Source organism: Balaenoptera musculus, chromosome 1 (assembly GCF_009873245.2).
Source record: "Balaenoptera musculus isolate JJ_BM4_2016_0621 chromosome 1, mBalMus1.pri.v3, whole genome shotgun sequence".
In the NCBI taxonomy this organism is placed as follows: Eukaryota; Metazoa; Chordata; class Mammalia; order Artiodactyla; family Balaenopteridae; genus Balaenoptera; species Balaenoptera musculus.
Window position 1 is genome coordinate 100724304 of NC_045785.1, and position 23858 is coordinate 100748161.

The window sequence follows — 23858 nt, forward strand, 5'->3', positions numbered from 1 at the left end:
ACTACAACTTACATTCTATTCCAGACTCTATTCCAGCCAAACTGAACTTTTCAGGTCCTGGAACAACACATAGATGTTCTCTTTCATTTTTAGGCTTCTGTATATTTATTCTCTTTTCCTTTTCTCTTTTACCTGGTCCTATTTTTTATGAGTGAGAGAGATCACTTCCCTGACCAACAAAATTTGGGGTTAGATCCTTTCCTATGTGTTAATCCCTATCATAGCACTCATCATTCTCCAACAGAGTCTAAACACGTGAGGGAAGGGACTGTATTTTATCTTGTTCATGACAATATCTCCAGTGCCTCGCATAGAGTATAAATTTTTAAAATAAATTTAAATGATTAAGTCTCAACTCAAAGAGGAAGAAAAAAAAAGAAATTCATTTGAAAACTTTTTCAATTTTCTAATTTAATAGAAATAACCAAAACAATGTGGCTTTCAAACAAAGCTTTAAACTAATCTAATACAACTTCTACAACACATTCCAGAGCATTATAACAAGAAATATTTACAGGCAGCTAATGTATTAAATAACCATGAAAAGAAAATCTTGCTTTTATTACACACCAGCAAAAAACACAGGAACGGAACAATTAGAAACTGCAACCTTGTTTAAAAAAATTAAATATGATTATTTAGAGAATACAATACCACAGAAACAGCACTTTTTCTTTCAGAATCATATTGACGGGTAGTTAACTATGTGCAAAAATAATAGTAATTGTAATATTAGTAATAATAATAATGAGGGGAGAAGTGTTGAAATACTGGAAGCAAGGAACTAGTAAGGATGTGAATTTAACCCTTTCGTGTGTAGGTATGTCTACATAGAAAATCAACAGGCTTTCAGATTGCACAAATCTTTTTGTTATAGGCTTATATACATGTTTCACTGTGATTTAAAACATAGTTAATACCTACATTTTTCAGACCAGGAGCAGACATGCATTTCGTTCTTAAGATTGAAATTTAGGCCACACTTGAAAGGGAGTATTGCAGTGGCACTTACAAAATCATTTCAGTGCCTTCCCACATACAAATTTGGTGAATTTAAAAGAACAGCATTTTTAATTTTAAAGATCACTTGCTTTCTAGAAAAGGGCTAAACTTAATTTTGTACATTTTGTAGTTTGATCATAACAAATATATCCAAACTGACTTATTTTCGAAGATAATTTTGTTTCTCAGATACAATAAAAAATATATAAAAGACCACGAAGGCAAACACAAGGAACTAAATGGAAGAAATGCTATACATGCATTTTGACCAAGTAAAAGAAACCATTATATCCAAGAGTACATGTTGAAATCTGAAAGGTCTATGTAAACTGTGGCATATAAATTTTTTTCTTAAAAAAGTACCTTCAATTCTTTTACTCAAATGCCTACTTTTAAAAAAATATGCAACTTTCCCCAATTTTTAAAATAAAATGCCACAATATATTGTCATTAGCTCCAGCATACATTTAAATTCCTTAATTTTTAAAAGATAGACTGGGTGATATGCATACAAACTTTCCTATAAAATCACCATCCAGGAGAGAATTATGACATGCTATTAGGCAACAGACTTAAAGCAGTGTTATTGCTTTATCAAGGAGGAGATAACTGTGAGAGAAATAAAACATCCAGGTCTGGTATATGATCAAGCTGTAATACACCTTAAACCTTGGATCACCTCCAGCAGATTATTAATATAGATGGTATAAGAATTCATGGTATGAATTAAGAACTTGATTGTTTTAACTAGGGAAGTTGGGGAGGTTGGATTTTATAAAACTACTCACTGATCCAAAGTTAAGTATGCAAATAAGCTGTGCTGACCTCAAGTAATGAGATTTTTATACTTCATGTGTTGTATGTGAGTGGGCATGGGTAAGGGACCTTAAAAGGCCAAGAGACAGGGGGCCACAGCATCTACTCCCATTTTGAATACTAAGAGACTGTTCAATAACGTATGGTAGGCCACAACCCAGGAGCATAGTCAGAAAACCTAAGTCTACTGGCTTATTAAAACTAATCACTAATAGTTACATGGCAGGATACCTGCTGAGGTAATTGGTACATCTATAATTTGCACACCATAAACCTTTTGCTTCTATTTAAAAGCATTATTTCTTTGGATTAACTAAAAATCTCAAAGTGTTACAACAAAAAATTAGAATTAACTAACTTTAAAATTTATTTAAAATTCCCTTATATAAGAATAGAAGTCAGAAAGTACCTTGTTGATTCCAAAAAGAATAATTTCAACAGTGGATTCAATGCCTTAACCTTTCTCTGTGGTAATGATTTGATGTTTCAATATAGAGCATGACCTACAATTTAACCATACTTTGGAACACATACATGCTTCACCTTGCAAAGCAACTCCTTCACTCGGTGCTAAAAAAAAGACAAATTTAAGCCAGAGGAACAGACTGAGGAACACTTTGTTCTTAGTGAAAATGAAAAATGAAGTGTGGTGAAAGTTTGCAAGCTTTTAAGGAAACATTTAACATCTACAAATCAAAAATACTGCCTTTTAAGAAAGAATACAAATGTAAGGGAGTATCAAAACAAACTGCCTTCAGGGATCAATATTCAATGTTTGCCTTTTTAAAACATAAATGAATAGGAAAACATGTAAGATATCTGAATATCAATTTAAATTTTTATACTTTTTTACAGTCATGTTAGTGCTGAACAAATCAGCTTAGAAACACAATGATAAATGTGCAAGAAAAAAGCTTTAATGAAATCTAAAGTGAATACCTTCACTTAAACGTGGTTTGTTGCTAGCTATATAATTTAATAGTAATTCCTCAGCCATATGAACTACCTTCTGTTAACAGAAATGAAGCCTGTTAAATGCTGGCAATAAGTAGCTTTTTAAGAACTAATCTTAAATTAAAAGAAAACAAAAACCCAAAACACCATCTAACATGGAAATGTTTTGAATGAAACACATTACCATTTAAGGCCCCAAATATCAAGAAATAAATATTTACTTAAAATTTTTGTTTCTGCCCCCGTTGGTAGAACCTATTATCTAAGACTCGTGAAAAGGATTCATATGAAGAGCAAGCATAAAATATTAGAACTCAGTGGCTTTGGCAAAATGAAGTTATACTGTTACTCATCACTTTCCAAAAATGTGCCCTTCGGTAAGTCTCCTGATAAACTGAAATCATGAATGTTGTGGGAAAGAGGAAAATGCACACAGATAAAGGCATTTTTAAACAATTTTCTCCTTTTTATAAGAAACCTGTTCTTAAGAACTTAAAATTTGAGTAAAATGATAAAACAGTTTGGTATATGTTTTGAAGTTTAACTTATAACGACACTGAAAAAGCAGCTAAAAGAAAGCCACAGAATGAAGTCAATAGCAATAATAAAACCAATATACCATCAGAAGGCTTGAATCATATTCATTTTTACCCCCGCCACTTGTTAAGAAAAGAAAAACAACCCAAAGAAATCTGTATAATAACTTCTTTAGAGCACTTTATTTGATTCAATACGCACTAAAAAATATTTACCTCTTAGACAATTATGTCAAATAATTTTTTCTGAGTAGTCTACTGTCTGAACTGTTCAAGCTGAATTTTTAAAAAGGCAAATGATTTGCCACAAATCTGCTGATGTCTGAAAAATATCTAATGGCAAGTCTTCTATTTTGGTCACTTTACATTCTAACATGTCCATACAAAAGTAGGACTAAAATTTTTAACTCAACAGAAGAGAAGCCTGTACACAGTCTAGAACACGCATCTTGGATCTGAGCATCACAAATGAAGAGAAGAAAAATGAAACAGAGCCAAGGTGGTTTATCTGCCTCGGGTGCTAAAATCAGAGTAGTAAAGGTGGGTTTACTCCAGTAACCATTCAAGTGGGGATTGATTGGCTCATTTTCAGGATATACTTACAGGTCTCTTCTACGTCCTTTAAGCCCCCAGTCCATGCAAATGTCCCACTTGGTGGACGGATGAGTACTCTAACCCCACCGGGTTTATTTCAATATTTTGATATTTTAATAATAAGCTGCTTCTGAAGATTTTCTGAGAAGTCTGTTCTCTATTAAAATAAGATAGAACCTCAAAATATGAATGTGAACATTAGAAATAGACAGCATATATTACAAATCCATTCTTGATAGGAACATTAGTAAGAATACATATTAGCTTAAAAAACAGGCTCAGCAAATGTTGCTGATCTGCCAGAAGTTTTAGTTCACTATTTACAAATAAGACAAAGTGAAATACAGAAAATTTTACACATTTGGTAGTTGACAGATTACTGTTCGCCAATAGTGGTCTATCAGAAAACCGATATGAAGGAAGACTGGATAAGAGCCAGCTGTCACCTTCTCAATCAAATTTTAAATGTACAGAAAACTAGATTAATTTTCAAACAAACATTCTACCTTTCACGGGAATAGCTATGATCAGATGATTTGATTTGGAAGTGCAATTCTGTGGAAGTGTCTTCTGGAAATGACTACTGTAAATGATCTGCTACTGAAAAGTTAACATATTTATTTCAGTAGAACATTAAAGTTGATTACATGATGATCAATGGTCATGTTTCCTAGACTCTTAAGTATGAACAGAAAATAAACTACTGTTGAGTCCTTTAAACCAATATAAAACTAAGGCCCAACAGCATAAAAATGAGAGAAAATATAACAGCATGATGCAATGCACATCTGCACTGACATCAAAGTGGAATCTGAGCAACTTTGATTTTTAACTAGAAAATAAGCCAGTATGTATATGTGTGGAGGGGGAGGCATAAAAGTTGGTTTAATAATTGTGCACTCTACTCCAAAGAGACAATTTAACCAGTGACATGACCCTTAAGTACCTGAACACTCAGTATCCTGCACCAATCAATACCAAGTGATCATCAACATCTGCCCATTCTAACAATCAGAACCATTCTCTGTGGTAACAGAAATCTTCAAATCATTTTACTTTCGCTTTTGTTTTTACTTTCAAAGTTGCAAATAGAGTCCTTCCCCCTTTCTTGACAAGAATGTGTTTTCTGTCCATTATTTCAATCTAATACTGTGTAAAAGCTATCAGCTTCTTCAAGGAGGTGCCCACTGTAGGCAGGATATTCCAGCAACACTTAAATAAACGTTTTTCATTCTTTTCTTTTTTTAAACAATTGATTTAAGTTCATGTCATTTTACTTTATATGTACTGGTCTCTCATCTGACTTTAGGCGTTTTCTGCGGGGCTGTATAAAGTCTTCATCAGAGTCCTCAGTTACCTCACCATCATCCTCTTCCTGCTCAAACTCTGGCAAAGGTGCGAAGGTCCTGTCTGAGTAGATCTCTGTGAGTTTATCTTCAAAGTACAATGCAACTGCTTTCCCTGCCTGAGCTACTTCTGAATCAGCCTGCAAGCAAAAGATAGGAATATTCACCTATTGGTAATGCATATTCCTTCACCAAGTTTGCATGGTCTGAAAAGCTTACCTTCAAATTAATCTCTTGTGTTTCTGCATAAACTTGAACAACTTTCATCATCTAAAAAGGATACCAGAGTCAAAAAAAAAAAAGGGAAATTATAATCCTTTCTAAAGTTATAAGACTGCATAGGATTGGCGACGAAAGTCAGCCATACTAGGAGGAACAAATTGCTATGACCAGATCAAGTGCTTTCTAAAATTATACAGAACATGGACCCCCTTTCTTAACAAAGCTATTACTAAAGCTACTGCAAAATTGTCTCAATTTCTGAATTAGTGAGGTCAACCTGAGTAGGAGTTGGTTTGAATACATCAATATATTTAAGAGAAAAATATTTGTGAAAAAAATGATATAAGAAATATTTTTTTAAAAACTGCCAAACTTTCAACAACCACTAAGTCAGAATTCTATCTGTATGGCAATTTGTTAATCATAATTTAGTTAACTATTATTAAAGCAGATAAAACGAGTCTTCTTCCTGGCAAATGTTAGCTATGGTTCATGAAAGTATACTTATTTGAAAATAATCTAACTGAATTAGAAAATAAGACAAGAAACTTGGGACTGTATTAATTTAACTTCGAGTGAGTAAGGTTTTACTATATTCTCTGTGGCACACTGCTATAAAGGTGACCAGAACTTGTCACCTAATAAGAAAAATTTTTTTTTTATTTTAAAAAGTCACCTAGATGCTTCCAGAGGCAACTATGAGTACACTTTAAATGATTCAATTTGATTTTTTAGTAACATTCATATGGCACCCAAATTTTATCAGCAATAAAGATTTTAGTAGTAGAAGATTTTGTGGATTCTCATCCATTTTCTTCTCTTATAATAATGAAAATATTCCTCAACAATAAGAGACTTGAGCTTCCCAAAGATAACAAAAATTTCCTTGAAGGAGGTAAATATCTATCACATTTCTTCTAAAGGTATGGATAGCTCATCTTTATTCTCAAAAAAAAACATAACCAAAGTTAATGAAAGTCACATTGCTGAGATCAGATAACTCAACATTATACACTCTGGGCTACTATTCAAGATGAGCCACGTGAGTTTATAATTTTAAGGTTCTACATTTATATGGTCAATAACAAAATCAAAGGACACTGGCACAAATGCCTTTCCTAAATGTACCCAAAACGTAGGCTTGTCTGTATTCATTTCCCACAAAATATACTTAACTACAGACTATCTTCTATACTTATCTCAACCCTCAACATGTACAGAAAGGGATATCCAATAATATTCTTAATTTATTACATTATATTTAAGTATATACTTCAAATTACACACAGTAAACTTTCTTCTTTGGAGCTGTGGACGCAATCAAATTTTACTTCTGACAGAACTGAAGCAGAATAAATTTAAAAAATCAACTTAGAAAAATCTCTTGGCAGGAAAAACAAAATCCAATAACCAAGTAAGCAAACAAATAAAAACTACTAATCCAAGACTCTACAGTTTGGAAGCTAACATACTTCATTAAACCTTTCACAGTTCTTGAAGATCAAACGAACATCAGCCACAAAGTCATCTGGGATTTGGTAGTGTTGGGAATGTTTTTTCTGAAGCTTCTTTTTCACGGTGGATAAATCCATAGGTTTCTTTATAATTTTATAGTAGTTTGGTATCTAAAGAAACAAATAAGGATAGATAAAGATTCTCAAAAAAATGCCGAAGTGTTTAATTTGAAAATGCAAAGCATATTAATTTTAGAGAAAAACATGTGTAGATCGAGCCAGCTGCATGCAAATTTTGAGTATAATGAATTGTACTTTAAATCTTCTGCCAGAAGCAGCACATCATGAAAATCAAATCATATTCAGAATATGTGGCAGTGTCCATGGTTAGTGAAGGACCCAAAGTTCTATCTTTAATAAGAAAATTTGGAAAAAAAAGCAATCAGCAAGGGTAGCCAACCAGTAGTGTTAAGGACAAATCTAGCCCATCAGAATTGTATGACTCCTGTTTTTTTTTAAAAAAGGGAAAAAGATTACAAAATGTATTGTTATTATTAGAATATGGTATCTTTTAGAGGATAAAACCTTGTATCACAGAGAACTCTGGACATAGCAATAGAGGGGAAAAGACTGTAGTAACACAAGATATATTTTTATTAATCATTTAGGATTATACTTGGGAGTTCTGGCTGCAACTCTTGGCCAAAAATTTGTATCCTTGCAAAATAACTGAACATGGAGAAACTATTTAAATAGTTCATGAAAAGAAAACATTGGAAAGTAATCTTCTACTGTAAAGTCCCTAAACTTGAACAGACAGACTTCCTGGTATCAGATGATTACTATCTGAACAAAACATCTTCCTTGTATCTAGACCTTTTGTACTTTAAAATCCATTCCTGAGCCTACCCAGTAAACAAATTACTATTCAATACTCTACAACAGGCCTGGTATTCAATATTATCTTAATTCAACAACTGACGGCAAGTAAATATGTGTTGCATATTCTTATCCCATTTATAAGGCACTGAGCATCCCTGATACTCCTTTTACTATGGAATTTTAGAGCCTTTACTCCTTACAAAAATCTCCTGTAAGATAAACAAAGGGCATTGGCTTGCAAATTTTCCCACAGTCTTCTCTTAATCTTGAATGTTCATAAAAGAGGGCTTATGAAGCAGAACCAGTGAGCAAGGTTCAACTTTACACTTTTATTCAAATTAATACTTATATAGAGTTATTTTCTCCCTAAGATATAGATCCTAGAATCAATCATAGGACTGGAACCTTAGAAATAATTTAGTTCAATATTCCCACTGTACAGTTAAAAAAGTAGAGGCAGAAAATTACGTAATTTCCCCAGTTATAAGGCTGGTTAATGGCAGAACTAGGAAAAGTTAAGTCTTCTGATTCCTAGTTCAAGACTCTTTCCATTATACCTGTACCTGTATCCTTTATGTCCATTTTAAAAGTATTGGGTTGTAACATCTTATGGAAAAACCCAAATGAACTTTTTGGCCAACCCAATAAAAGAGGAAGTGGAAATTAAATTCATTAAGTTTTTATCACAGCAACAGTCTTTAAAAACAAACTGCAATTTTAACAAGTGAATCTCATAGCCATTTAGCCCTAATAACATCACAAGTACTTCTTATTACTCAGAAATTTTATCAGGTACTATGCTAAAACATTTTACACAGGTTATTGTACAGAATCCTTGAAATAACCCAATGAGGGAAGGAACAGTATTATAAAAGAGAATTTGAGCACCTTGGTTGAGGAGATTATTCAAGCCTGAGTTTTAACATTAGCAGTCTACGGCCAGAGCCCATACTCTTAAGTATTATACTAAAACTTCTTCAACAGCAAGGTACTAAGGTAAACAACTCACCGAAGCAGGAACTGGCTCCTGGAATTCAATACTTAATTCATGGCAATAGAGGTAAAGCAGGAGACGTTCACATTTCTGGCCCAAGAAAAGAAAGGAAAACCCATGAAATGTTTTCCCTCTAAAAAGATATTCTTAAGAATGAGAATTTATCAGTACAAAGTATTATTACAACACACTGAAGATAAGCCTCTTACATACTAGCTATCCAACTAAATATATACCCAAAGAAAACTACCTTGTTTTCTATTTAGGTTTGAGACTATGACTATCTTCTGTCCTACTTTAAGTGAACTTATCAAAGACAGAGTGCCTTTGTTCTTATCTGATAACTCAGGTAATTTACCTACTATTACCTCTTAACTATTTATACAAATAGAAAGGAGTCATTAAAGCAACATACAGCATTTTGTACAACAATTTATGATTGTTGCTACTCATATTAATTCCCTGAGGCAGGCAAGACACATGCTATTCCCTTTCTTGAAAAGATTCTGCTCAGGCTCAAAATTAAGTAAAAACTGTCTGTGTCTTCTCAGTCCAATTCTAGAATTTTGTTATACAATCAGAAGTAAATTGATATGCATTTTTACATTTACAGTGTTTATATGCTTAAACTTCTTATTAATATCTGTTTGTATACTCTAAACACATACCTTCTCCTCAAAGAGAGTGGAAGATGGATTTTGCAAGTTTATACATTAGATCAAAGCCAAACATAACTGTAATGACCACAGAAGTATGTGAAAGATATTTTGTCTTTGGAGATCAGACTATAGACCAGATCAGCAGAAATCTGAGTGAAATGAGAGGATTTTGGATTTCATTCTTAATATGATGGGATGTTATTAGAAGATTTTAAGCAAGGAAGTGATAGACTTGTTTACATATTTAAAAAAGAACACTATGTACTGAGTAGAAAATGGACTGTAAGGGGGCAAGAGTAGAATCCGGGAGTTCAGCGAAGAGATATTACAATAGTGCAGATGAAAAACTATGATGGCTGTCTCAGAAGGTAATGGTGGAGGAAGTGAGAAAATGGTATTATAGTCATTCCTGATTCTTCTATTTCTAACAGATTTCTGGCTTGAGCAACAGAGATGACCGGTGGTACCATTTGATGTTGGGAATTACTGAAAGAGGGATGCAGTTTTTTATGTCGTTATTTTCTTGCTTTTATTGCTTTTGCTTTTTTAAAAAATAAATAAATAAATAAATAAATAAGTATATTTATTTATTTATCTTTGTCCGCATTGGGTTTTCGTTACTGTGCGCAGGCTTTCTCTAGTTGTGGCGAGCAGGGGCTACTCTTTGTTTCGGTGCACAGGCTTCTCATTGGGGTGGCATGTCTTTGTTGCAGAGCACGGGCTCTAGGCATGTGGGCTTCAGTAGTTGTGGCTCACAGGCTCTAGAGTGCAGGTTCAGTAGTTGTGGCGCACGGGCTTAGTTGCTCCACAGCATGTGGGATCTTCCCGGACCAGGGCTTGAACCCGTGTCCCCTGCACTGGCAGGTGGATTCTTAACCACTGCACCACCAGGGAAGTCCCCTGCTTTTGCTTTTTGAAGGAGAGGATTAGAAATCAAGATTTTGGCTGGGAAATGTTAAGTATGAGGAAGCTAGATATAAGAGCCTAGAGCTGAGGGCTACAGATACAGATTTCAGAAATTATGAACATACCATCAGATAATGAGATTAAAAAATGAAAATTTATCAGGTTATATGTATATTACACTGAAGAAAAAAAAAAAAGATGTATAGCCACACAACTACAGAATCCCTAATAATAAATCAACTTATTTGACACTTACCCTTTGGTCCACGGGGCTTAACCCCTGTGCAGTTTTCCCCTTCTTACTATGTTGCAAATTATCACAATCATATTCAACTTCTGGTTTCCCAATATCTCTGCAAAATGTGCATATCCAGTCCCCACTAAAGAAGGAAATAGGCAATTAGTCCATGTAATTATAACAAAACCCACTCTAGGGAAGCTAGTTCCCTAGAGGTAAGTCTCCAGTTTCTTTGTTTTCTTTCCTTTCCAGTTTTTGTGGAAAAGAGAGGTACTATTTTTGCCACATCTCATAAAGTGAAGTTATGTGATAAAAGCTTCCCCAAATGTTTCCATTCTTCAACTGATTACCTTCTGGAAAGCAATATAACCAACCCCACTATCTCTATTCAAAAGGGGTCTGTCTCTTCATAGCACAAAGCTGATGATCAGCACTTGCAGCGTAAGACCAATTCGCAATACCCCAGTATGACCATGACAGTGACCTCATATGCATGAAGAAAGGAGTACACGATACAGTCCCTCAGGTATCTTGTACTGTTTTGGCATGTATAAAAGATGCCAAAAATATAACAATTACTTTTTCATGGCCAGTCTTTTAAATCTGCTCAGTCAATAGTTTTTTGTATCAGGATTTCTATCAAACCATAAACTCCAATTTGATTACTTCAAATGCATTCTCCCCTTTCTCTCCCCCATCATATATATATTCTAAGTCTAGGGATTATACTAAAACTGTGTCAACAGTTTCAATTCCTTCCAAAGCATCTGCCTTTGAGAGAAAGCTTTCAGTGGCAAAATTCTAACGTTCCAGCAGATGTTACTATCCAACGGAAACAAAAATATGAAAAGCCTTAATTTCAAGACCAAAATGCCAATGTTTTTTTCTAAAAGAGTAAAGAAAAAGAAGGTCCTTAATACATCTGTGGCAAAGGACTACACCTTCTAAGATTTAGGTAAGAATTACAATGCTTCAGAAAAATATTCTGGCACTGTTCATATATCCACTACTTTTCTAATACTAAAGGCTGAATTTTTCAGAAAGGGTAGCATTAATCAACTAAAATCATTACTTCTCAGGAATCTGAGAAAAAATGTGAATCTTTCATCTATAGGCAGAAAGAAGCTGGGTTTTCCCAAGGACACTGGTTTACTTTCACTTAAAAAACCAGGGGGTTAGGGTAGGGGAAGAAGGAAGGCTTAAAGAAATAAGTATGATTCTACTATTTTATGGTCTCTGAAATCAATTGGAGACGAAATACCACGAACATAAATATGTTAAATGGAAGGGAAGAAAAAGAGCTCTTCTAATCCAAACTCTACTACTTGTAGATGCAGAAACTAATCCCTGAAAATCAGTGAACCGTCCAAGCTAATTAAGTTAGTTCACTACAGAATTACAACCAGACTACAGGTATCGTAACCCAGCCCAGCACATTTGTTCTGCTGTATTAGCTGGAATCATCAGCTTGCACTGGATGCTCATCAATGAATGTTTTAATGCTTGAAATCAGACTTAGCCGCCAAGGGGGTCATATAGTCTGAGGACAATGCTCATATGTTGCCCCAATCTTTATCTTTACCGTACGATCTTCTCTTCTAAATAACGAATTCAGTAACTGTCCATTCCAAAGTTAATGACTAAAAGACATTCCAACTAGGAAAAGTTGAGAAAGTTGAGAAATCTGCACACTGTGCTTCAGGCAGGCACTACCAACTAACAGCTTCCAGTGGTCAAGATGAAGCTATTCCTCAAAAAATTCAAGACGTTAAAGGTATTTTTACAAAGTACTTGTTTTTTTTTCTTTAAAATGCCTTTCAAGAGCTTTCAAACATTAGAAAAGTAAGTTTTTGGTAAGATCCAATAGAGTTGCCTCAAACTGAATACTATTCATAAATAAAGCCATTATTATAGACCCTATTAAAATTGATGGCAATAGATTAAAAAATTATCTTCAAGAGGAAATCAGGGCTTCCCTGGTGGCGCAGTGGTTAAGAATCCGCCTGCCAATGCAGGGAACACAGGTTCGAGCCCTGGGCCGGGAAGATCCCACATGCCACGGAGCAACTAAGCCCGTGCGCCACAACTACTGAGTCTGCACTCTAGAGCCCGCAAGCCACAACTACTGAGCCCACGTGACACGACTACTGAAGCCCGCGCGCCTAGAGCCCGTGCTCCGCAACAAGAGAAGCCACCGCAATGAGAAGCCTGTGCACCGCAACAAAGAGTAGCCCCCGCTCGCCACAACTAGAGAAAGCCCGCGCACAGCAACGAAGACCCAATGCAGCCAAAAATAAATAAATAAAATAAATGAATTTAAAAAAAAAAAAAAAAAAAAGAGGAAATCAACTAAGTTTCTCAATACCCTAGTCTCTTGCACCTCATAATTTACAGGTTTATCTAATTTGCTTATATTAAGTATAAACTGAAGGCCAGGAAATAGTCTATTTTTTTTTTTTTAACATTAATGCACAACTTAGATCTTGGACACTTCTTCATTCAGCTGTTAATTTCTCTAGAAGGTAATGGAGTAATAGGCAGTCATTAAGAAGGCTATCTGCCCTGAATAATTTTGTTACTTCTTTAGCTTATAAAAATAAACAACAAAAAATCAGTTATTTCACTTGTACCTTGGAAAGCTAAGAAGTGTTGGAACATGACAAGTTAGATGAAAGACCTTTGGACATTTTTCACAGCACAAGAGATCCCCTCCATTTTGGCAGACAGCACACCAATCTTCATTTGGGTCATCATCTTTGCTGCTGCCATCTCCTCCAATCCTTGCCGACCTGTGCATGAGACTTCGAACTGGGGACTTTCCATTAACAAGGCTGTTGAGCCCTGACTGTTTGCAGCTTTCATTCACATCTGCAGGTTCAGTTTTCACGTGGTTTTCCAGGCCTGCTAATGCGTCCAACTCACTCTCTAGATGCAGGCTAGTTGAAAGAGGTGGTGTCAAGCTACTCTCAGGACTGCTCAACTAAAACAAAGCAAGGACAAATTCTTGAACAATCATTTAATCCATACTGTTTGCAGTGTGTGTGTGCATGCATGTGTGTCTCTGTGTGTTTAAAGTTTTGTCAACATGTATAAACAACATGATATACTGACATAACTTAAAATTATTTTGGAATTTACTATTATTTATTATAAAATTATTTGAAATCATATTAGTAACATAAAAGAATGAAAATAACCCCAAAGTTATTCAGGCATGTTAATGTATGATTTTAGGGAGCAATCTCTGTAATATTGGTTCACTTGGATAATAAAGGAATTAATTAAACTGTTAAGCACATTGATTGGGAGGTGAGCATAGGGTTATACTTTTCCTGTAGAGAGCTGACTATGATACACTATTTTTCACTCAACAATCTGTCTCATAGCTTTTTCTTCCCCTTTATATTGGGTTTTTTAACCATTTCTTTTAATTGAAGTATAGTTAATTCACAATGTTATGTTAGATACAGGTGTACAGCAAATTGATTCAGTTATATATATATATGTGTGTGTGTATATATGTGTATATATATATACACACACACACTTTTTCAGATTCTTTTCCATTATAGCTTATTACAAGATATTGAATATAGTTCACTGTACTACACAGTAGGTCCTTATTGTCACATAGCTTTTGAAAAGCATTTTGAAATGTTCTTCCGCCCACTTATTCTACCAATATAGGAAGATTGTGACAATATTAAATCTTTCACCACCATTTGCACTGTTTTTGGGGGGTACTTTCCAAACCAAGTTCTGAGTGAAGAGATTATGTAGATCAGTACTCTCTAAATCTACATAGAGTTGAAATTTCTATGTGCCAACCATGTAGAAAATGAGACATAAGCGTAGGTAGGAAGAAAAAACCAAGATCAAAATTTCTAAATAAAGAGGGACTTGGGCCTTCCTTCATTCTATACTATAAATTTTATAAGATGTTCTACCTGAGGAATTCTAAAATGGTTAATAATTCATAAGCCAAAGGCAATCTTCTCATCACAAAACTCTGTGAGCATTAAACTTCTTTCATGTCAGCAGTCGTAATCGCGAGCTCACCGGTCCAGGGAAAATAGCCAAGGATTTTTGTGGCTTGAGTCTCAATGTGACTACTGAAATTATTAATAAATTTAGAACAAGCTAGAACCCAATTTAGAATCATGGCAAAAATAATGACCGATTACAAACTAAAATTTGAAACGAGTCCTTAATACAAGTAAGTCTTTTCTCATCAATTACAGTTGACACTTAGATGAAAAAATTCAGTTAGAAAAAGAGATATCTGGGTTATACCACGCATAAAAATTCAGAAATGAATACAGGTCCACAGGACCACTAACCAGACTAATACATGCAGAGATGGAAGAATCAGTGAAGTGACCTCCTTAAATCCCTGACAGATTCCACTGGGAACTTACCATGCAGGCACTCCTCCTGCCATCCTCTGTCTTTTCCTGTTTCACAGCTCCTGAAAAGCTACATATTTCATCTTCAGTGCCAGGTTCTTGCTTGACCTTCACTTGATCAGACTTGAAACTAAGACTTGTCTTCTCAGCAGTTCTTCCTGACGACCCACAGCTAACAAAAACAACAAATAAAGGTCACATATGTTTGTCTGTATGGTGTACATAAAAACAATTATATGAAAAGCTTGTTAAGTTATATGAAATGTTCATTAAACTGAAAACAATTTATTAACTTTATAGCAGATAAGGATACTTCATAATGCAATTAAGAGGAGTGTATTATAAACTTGGCTTCAAATTTTTAAAAAACATAGGTCAAACTTTCAGAGGACCTGAAAAATACATTTTATGGTCTGAGGCACTTATATTACATCATTTAAGGAATCTAGTAAACAATCATTTGTCTAGGCTATTAGTATAGTGATTGCTTCTCTCTATAATAAAAGAAGTTTAAATTCTTCTCTACCCCCAAACATCTGAAGGAAACCTCAATAACAGTGGTTCATGAAGTGTCCTCAAAGGAATCACTGTTTCAGCTTTTGAGTCCTTATCTGAATTAATGGGATAATAGGCTAAGAGGACAGGTACATGACTAATTGTTTCTATCTAGTCCACAAACCAAAACCACTGGCAAGAGAGTGAATAACTAAGACTGTATTACTGTCGAAAATGAAAACCTTTTTCACTCAATTTGTACTTTTCTTCTAAAAGTACTGATTATTTAAAGTATAATTTAAAAGCCAAGCAAGTATATAATATAGAACCAGTCTTCAAAATGCATATACACATATATATACAAATACAAAACATTCATATATCTGAAATAAAATCTTTCTTACATTGCACTGAATTATTCAAACTAAAGAATAAAAGTCAGTCGACATTTATTACATTTACCTTTAACACACACACACACTCTTCCACACTACCATTTCTTTTTCTTAATTCTTTTTTTTAAAAAAAGATTTATTTATTATTTATTTATTTAATTTATTTTTGGCTTCCTTGGGTGTTAGCTGCGGTACACGGGATCTTTCGTTGTGGTGAGCGGGCTCTTCGTTGCGGTGCATGGGCTTCTCCCTAGTTGGGGCACGCAGGCTTCAGGACACGTAGGCTCTGTAGTTTGCAGCACATAGGCTCTCTAGTTGAAGCACACGAACTCAGTAGTTGCGGCACGCGGGCTTAGTTACCCCACAGCATGTGGGATCTTAGTTCCCTGACCAGGGATCAAACCCACGTCCCCTGCATTGTAAGGCAGATTCTTTACCACTGGACCACCAGGGAAATCCCCCACACTACCATTTCTTAGCTCTCTGTCCACCAAAAAGGCGTAAGAAACCATGAACAATTCAGTAGCAGTGAGTGCCCCTAGTACCCAGAAGATTGTCTTGAAGCACCATTTCCCCACTAACATGACCAGGATTTCCTAGAGGAATCTCTGATTTCAGGCCTGAGGCAAGATAATGTAAAAGATGAACCTGGAACATCAGGACAGGAAACAAGAATGCTTTCAACAACTACTGGGGTTATACCAAAAGAACTATGAAGCCAACTTGGAAAGGTTCTGATAGCACAAATATGGAACAATTTAAGCATCAATAAAAATAACAACTACAATTTTAGAACATATAAGGTATGTTTAAATATATAAGCCCATAAAGTTAATAACATTCATTGGTCACTGTTGGAGGGTGCTGGGAATCAACTCATTATTATAAAAATAGGTAAATAAAGAGAAAGAAACAATTTATTCTGCCTTTCCCATAATCAAATAGCTGATGGCAGAAAATTTCTCTTTACAGAAGTATTGTAAACTAATAAACAAAGAAGGTATGATACCATAATTAAAATATCATTTTTAAACTAGTAAAAAAAAAAAAAAAAGAGCTAAGGCAATGATCATTAATGGGTGCTATCACAAAAAAAATCAACAAAAGTGACCAGACATTTTGTGACCCTGAAAGAAGTACATATCACCACAATGAAGTATTCTCCCTACCCCTTTCCCTCAAATCAAACCTGAATCTAATCAAACCTCCTGATCTAAATACCAATATAGAGAAAAAAACAGAAGGTAGTATATTTAAATGACAAGATGGGGAAATGAGGAAAACTCTGTAAGAAAAACAATACATTTCTTCAACAAATACACTGAGTTTGACCTCAACATATGTGTTGATGGCAATGTATAGCAGCGCCTATCTGAATCTGATTCAAAGAAACAAAAAAAAAAAGCATTTATGAGAAAAACTGGGAAATTTGAACATTAACTAGAGCTCTACTGATGTTAGAGAGTTAGCTATTAAATTTTTTTTTTAGGTGTGATAATGGTTCCATAGTTATAAAACTTTTAAATCCTTACCTTTAAGTGATATATACTGAAACAATCACAAGTAAAATGATAAAATGTCTGAGATTTATCTCAAAATAATTTAGAATGGGGGGAATGGGTAGGAGTATAGAAGAAATAAGACTGGCCATAACTTGATCATTGTTGAAGATGGGTGAAAAGTATACGGGAGTTCATTATAATAGTCTACTTTTTAGAATACGTATTTGAAATTTTTCTCGATAAAAAGAAAAAATAAAGCTATTAATAATGTAAATACTCACCTGCCTCGACTACCAGTACTAGAAGTACTAGGGGGTCTCACAGGTGTGTGAGAATTGGATAAACCTGAAAAATAATAAGTCAAAATGAATAACTATGCAGGTAAGAAAATTCAGAATTCTACCTACTAATTACAGAATTCAAGTATCATCATAAGGCAATTCAGCAATTCCTGGAAAATCAGCCCTTGTCTTAGTCTCTAAGTCAAGGATTTCATGTGTTATTGTTGGCAGCTATCAATCAGTTTCTCTCAGCTGAGCCCAGATACCATTCTCAGAATCCTCTCAGAGCAACACTATTCAATCAACGGAAACTACCGTATCAAGAGAAAGCTATTTGCCGTCCCACGCATTTGGTAAATATCTTACCTAGATTCCTATTAATTATTCTTCCTTTTAAAAGTCCTGGAATACTTATATTAAACCTCAAAAATAATATGATGCAAAAAATGTATTAATGATGCATCTCATGAAAAACCCACATTTAGAGTTGAACTACTCTTACTGTAGAAATAATGAGGTGGTATGTTTCAGTAAGAAACCATGAATATATCCCCATAACCACTTCTGCACTGTCAATCTATTTGGAGATGCTTTAATCACTCATTCATGTAATAGGGTTAATAAAACTGGGATTTTGGAAGAGATCTATAGCTCAGGACCTGATTAGTCACATTTTAATAGTTGCCAGTAAATTTTAAGTTTTTAACTGCAAATTGAAAATTCACTTGCCCTTCCTCAATTCTTGCTTTTTAAACAAATTTTCAATTTTTTCATTATTTAACAAAGTGTTTTAAACTTGGATTTAAACCAAATAATTCTTCAACTGACAACCTGTATTGTAAAATAGAAGACACAGAAATTAAATTCATCTACAAATCCAGCAAAAACATGAATACAACTGGGGGTTGAGGGAGGGGTACATTAAGAGTTCTGAACAGTGTACACTACAGATATATATTATTATTTCAGTTCGCTGAAGCTTGCCCACAGTATTGAAAGAAAAATAATTAGAACAATCAGGAATAAAAAAATGTTACTGTGATGGTTAAGTTTATGTCTCAACTTGGCTAGAGTATGGTACCCAGTTGTTTGGCCAGCAGCATCCAGATGCTGCTGCAATGGTATTTTTTAGATGTCACTGACATTTAAATCAGTAGACTCTTGAGTAAAACATAATGAGGATGGGCCTCTAATTGGTTGAAGACCTTAAGAGAAAAGACTGAGGTCCCGAGAGCAAGAAGGAATTTTGCCTCGATTCAAGACTAGCATCAATTCTTCCCTGTGTCTCCACTCTGCTAACTGCCCTGCAGGTTTCAGACTTGCCAGCCCTAACAATCAAGTGGACCAATTAATTCCTTAACCTCTGTCTCCTCTCTCTCTCTCCACACACACCCCTCTCCTATTGGTGCCATTTCTCTGGAGAACCCTAATACATATACTGAGAGATACTTTTTTAAGGTGTTGAAGAAATGAGACAGTACCTCAGTTGACTTTACCTGATGATCCTGGTGATAGGGCAGAGGGTCCTGGGGAGGGATTCATGGTGCTTGTGGGCTGTGGGGGTAGGTGACTGCCTGAGATGTATCTACTTAGTAGATTATCTAAACTACTTGAACCAGCATCTTCCAACTAAAGAAAAAGAACAAAAAGATAAATTTGCTTTGATTAAAGCAGAGGAGAAGTTATTAATTTCATTAGTATAATCATTTATGCTCACAGTTTACTAATAAACAGATTACCTTATATCAAACTTGGCTTAATTGTTGCTTCCTTATGCTCCCTCGAGGACCCAAATAGTATATAGTTTATGTGAATACAGCTATAATTAATATGCTTCAATAAATGATTGGGAGCTCAAGACAAAACCCAATAACCCACTAAATCCTTCGTGTTTTACTATGAAAATACCTCTGACACACTCTTACATTTTTGCCTTTTTTCAAGGTTGATGCAGGATCCTGTTTTCAGCATCCTGCCCCTAGTATCAATATCCATGGTCCTGCCAGAATCATTCAACTAAACAGGTATCGAATCATGTCAGTACCTAATTTAAAAGCTTTGAAATGTCTGTATACTCAACAGAAAGCCTTTAGCCTGGGATATAAGTTCCCTTATTACACACAAAAAAGCTGGCAGTCAACAGGAAAACTGAGCCTTTTTCGCACTTTATATGCAGAAGGTTAAAGCCAGAGGAGCTCGCACTGTGACTGTGAGCTGGTTCCCAATTTGAATATCAGTCCCCTATTTTTAAACATCCCACCCACAATGAAGAACTGTGATGATGAAATGAGAAAATATTTATGTAAGAAATAGTAACAAACACTACTTAATTATGAAAATTACCTTAAGAAAAATTTTACACTATTCCATATCAGAGATAGTTAAACTATTCTTACTTAAGTGACTGCTAATCTTCTTGCTTACTGATCTACTTTTACCCACACCTGCCTCTTTTAATCTTCTACTAGAGGCAAGATTACTTTGTAGGCAAATGTACTTCTCATTCAAAACAGAAAACTGGGGGACTTCCCGAGTGGTCCAGTGGTTAAGAATCCGTCTTGCAATACAGAGGACACCAGTTCGATACCTGGTTGGGGAACTAAGATCCCACATGGCATGTGGCAACTAAGCCTGCGCACCGCAACTACAGAGCCCATGAGCTCTGGAGCCCACGTGCCACAACTAGAGAGCCTGCGTGCCGCAACTACTGAGCCAGTGCACTCTGGAGCCCAAGCGTCACAACTAGAGAGAAGCCCGCGAACCACAACGGAAGATCCCACATGCCCCAACTAAGACCCAATGCATCCAAAAATTAAATAAATAAATAAATATTAAAAAAAAACAAAACAAAAACAGAAAACTGAACATATACATTTACTTCTCACTCTCCTCTCAAAATCACACTGATTTTCAAGGCTATAAAACAGGAAAGAATGGCATCAAAGTAGAAACTTTGAAGAAAACTATAGATACAAACCAAGGTAGGATTGGATTGATATAAAAATCACCAGAATAAAGCAGCTCACAACACATTACAGGCAAGGGAAGACTCTCCTAAAGTAAATAGTTTTCATCATAAATATAAGTTGACCCTATCAACAAAGTGGGTACAGAGGGAATGTACCTCAATATAATAAGGGCCATTTATGATAAGCCCACAGCTAACATCACACCTAACAGTGAAAAGCTGAAGAAGTGAAAGCTTCTCCTGTAAGATCAGGAACAAGACAAGGATGCCCACTCTCACCACTTTTATTCAACATAGTATTAGAAGTCCTAGCCAGAGAATTAGACAAGAAAAAGAAATAAAAGGCATCCAAATTGGAAAGAAAGAAATCAAACTGTCACTATTTGCAGATGACATGATATCATATATAGAAAATCCTAAAGATGCCACCAAAAAACAGTAAGAATAAATGAATTCAGTAAAGTTGCAAGACACAAAATCAATATATGAGAATCTGCTGCATTTCTATACACTAATAATGAACTATCAGAAAGAGAAATTAAGAAAACAATCCCCGGAGAGTTCCCTGGTGGCCTAGTGGTTAGGATGCCAGGCTTTCACTACCAGGCCCAGGTTCAACCTCTGGTCAGGGAAATGAGATTCTGCAAGCCACGTGGTGTGGCCAAATAAATAAAGTGCATCATACACACACACACAGAAAAAGAGAAAGAAAAAAAGAAAACAATCCCATTTAAAATCACATGAAAAAGCATAAACTACCCAGAAATAAATCTAACCAAGGAGGTCAAAGATATCTACACTGAAAACTGTGAAACACTGATGAAAGAAACTGAAGAAGACACAAATAAATGTAAAGATACTCTGGGCTCATGGATTAGAAGAATTAATATTGTTAAAATGTTCATAGTACCCAAAGCAATCTACAAATTCAATGCAATCCCTATCAAAATTCCAATGGCACTTTTCACAGAAATAGAACAATCCTACAATTTCTATGGAACCACAAAAAAAACCAAATAGCCAAAGAAATCTTGAGAAAGAAGAAAGCTGGAGGCATCACAGGCCAGGATTTCAAACTATATTACACAGCTACAGTAATCAAAACAGTATGGTGTTGGCATAAAACCAGACATACAGATCAAAGGAACAAAATAAAGAGGCCAGAAATAAACCCACACTTATATGGTTAATTTAAGACAAAGGAGCCAAGAATATACAAAGGGGAAAGGACAGTCTCTTCAATAAACAATGTTGGACAGTTGGAAAACTGGACAGCCACATGCAAAAGAATGGAATCAGACTACTATCTTACACCATACACAGAAATCAACTCAAAATGGATTAAAGAACTGAAACGTAAGACCTGAAACCATATAACTTCTAGAAGAAAACATAGGCAGTAAGCTCCTGGACGTTGATCTTGGCAATCATCTTTTGGATCTGATTCCAAAAGCAAAAATAAACAAGTGGGACTACATCAAACTAAAGAGCTTCTGCACAGCAAAGGAAACCATCAACAAAATGAAAAGGAAACTTACTGAATGAGAGAAAATATTCACAAATCATGTATCTGATAAAGGGTTAATCATACAACTCAATAGCAAAAAATCAAACAATCCAGGGATTTCCCTGGAGTCCAGTGGTTAAGACTCCATGCTTCCACTGCAGAAGGTGTGGATTTGACCCCTGGCTGGGGAACTAAGATCCTGCATGCCGCAAGGCACAGCCAAAAAAACAAAAAAACAAAAACGAAAACAAAAAACCCCCCAAACAATCCAATTAAAAATTGGGCAGAGGGACTTCCCTGGTGGTCCAGTGGTAAAGAATCTGCCTTCCACTGCAGGGGATGCAGGTTCGATCCCTGGTCGGGGAACTAAGATCCCACATGCCGTGGAGCAACTAAGCCCACGCGACACAATCACTGAGCTCATGCACCTCAACGAGAGAGCGGGCATGCCGCCATCTACAGAGCCCTGGCACTCTGGATCCTGCGCATCACAAGTACAGAGCCCACGTGCCCTGGAGCCTGCACGTCACAACTAGAGAGAGAAAACCTGCATGCCACAACGAAGAACCTGCGCCACAACAAAAGACCCCGTGTGCCACAACTAAGACCCAACGCAGCCAAAAAAAAAAAAAAAAAAATTGGGCAGAGAATCTGAATAGACATTTTTCTAAAGAAGACATAGAGATGACCAACAGGTACATGCAAAGGTGCACAACATCACTAATCATCAGGGAAATGCAAATCAAAACCACAACAAGCTATCATCTGATGCCAGTTAGAATAGCTATTAAAAAGACAAGAGATAACAAGTGTTGGTAAGGATGTAGAGAAAAGGGAACCTTGTGCACTGTAGTGGTAATGTAAATTGGTACATCCACTATGGAAAACAGTATAGAAATTTCTTAAAAAATTAAAAATAGAACTATCATATGATCCAGCAATTCCACTCCTGGGTATTTATATGAAGGAAAAAGAAAAACAACACACTAATTAAAAAAAAAATTTTATGTTTTTGGCTGCACTGCACAGCATGCAGGATCTTAGTTCCCAGACCAAAGATCGAACCCACGCCCCCTGCAGTGGAAGTACAGAGTCTTAACCACTGGACCGCCAGGGAAGTTCCCCAAACACAAATTTGAAACATATATGCACCCCCATGTTCACTGCAACATTATTTATAATAACAAAGTTATGGAAGCAACCTAAGTGTCCATCAACAGATGAACAGATAAAGCTACAGATGAATGAATAAAGAAGATGTGCTATGTCTATATAAACAATGGAATATTAGCCATTAAAAAAAAAGGAAATCTTGTCACTTGTGACAATATGGATGGACCTGAAGGCATTAAGCTAAGTGAGATAAGTCAGACAGAGAAAGACAAATACCATATGATCTCAGTTATATGTGGAATTTAAAAACAAACAAACAAACATAGAATCAAGCTCGTAAATAGAGAGATAGATCTGTGGTTGTCAGAGTTGGTAGGTGGGTGAAATGGGTGAAAGGGATCGAAAGGTACAAACTTCTAGTTATAAAATAAATCATGGGGAGGTAATGTACAGCATGATGACTATAATTAATACTCTACTGTATATCTGAAAGTTGCTAAGAGAGAAAATCTTCAAAGTCCTCATCTCACACAAAATTTTTACACTATGTATGGTGACTGATGTTAACTAGAATTATTGTGATAATCA

At 35.4% G+C, this 23858-nt stretch overlaps 1 protein-coding gene across 3 annotated transcripts in view; it reads right to left on the reverse strand.

Annotated features, from left to right (window-relative positions):
• Window positions 1-408: 408 nt before the first annotated feature.
• The window catches only part of TRIM33 (tripartite motif containing 33), a 156495-nt gene continuing 133045 nt past the window's right edge, over window positions 409-23858 (reverse strand). For 2 of the 3 annotated variants that reach the window (XM_036849106.1, XM_036849089.1), the window contains 9 exons: window positions 19179-19311; window positions 17683-17746; window positions 15022-15181; window positions 13234-13583; window positions 10622-10745; window positions 8816-8890; window positions 6943-7095; window positions 5468-5518; window positions 409-5388 (listed from right to left, as the gene is read on the reverse strand). In XM_036849106.1, coding sequence (XP_036705001.1) covers window positions 5176-5388; window positions 5468-5518; window positions 6943-7095; window positions 8816-8890; window positions 10622-10745; window positions 13234-13583; window positions 15022-15181; window positions 17683-17746; window positions 19179-19311 — 1323 coding nt within the window. In that variant the 3' untranslated portion in view covers window positions 409-5175. The remainder of the gene's footprint in view (window positions 5389-5467; window positions 5519-6942; window positions 7096-8815; window positions 8891-10621; window positions 10746-13233; window positions 13584-15021; window positions 15182-17682; window positions 17747-19178; window positions 19312-23858) is intronic. The other variant, XM_036849097.1, reaches the window with a different exon arrangement.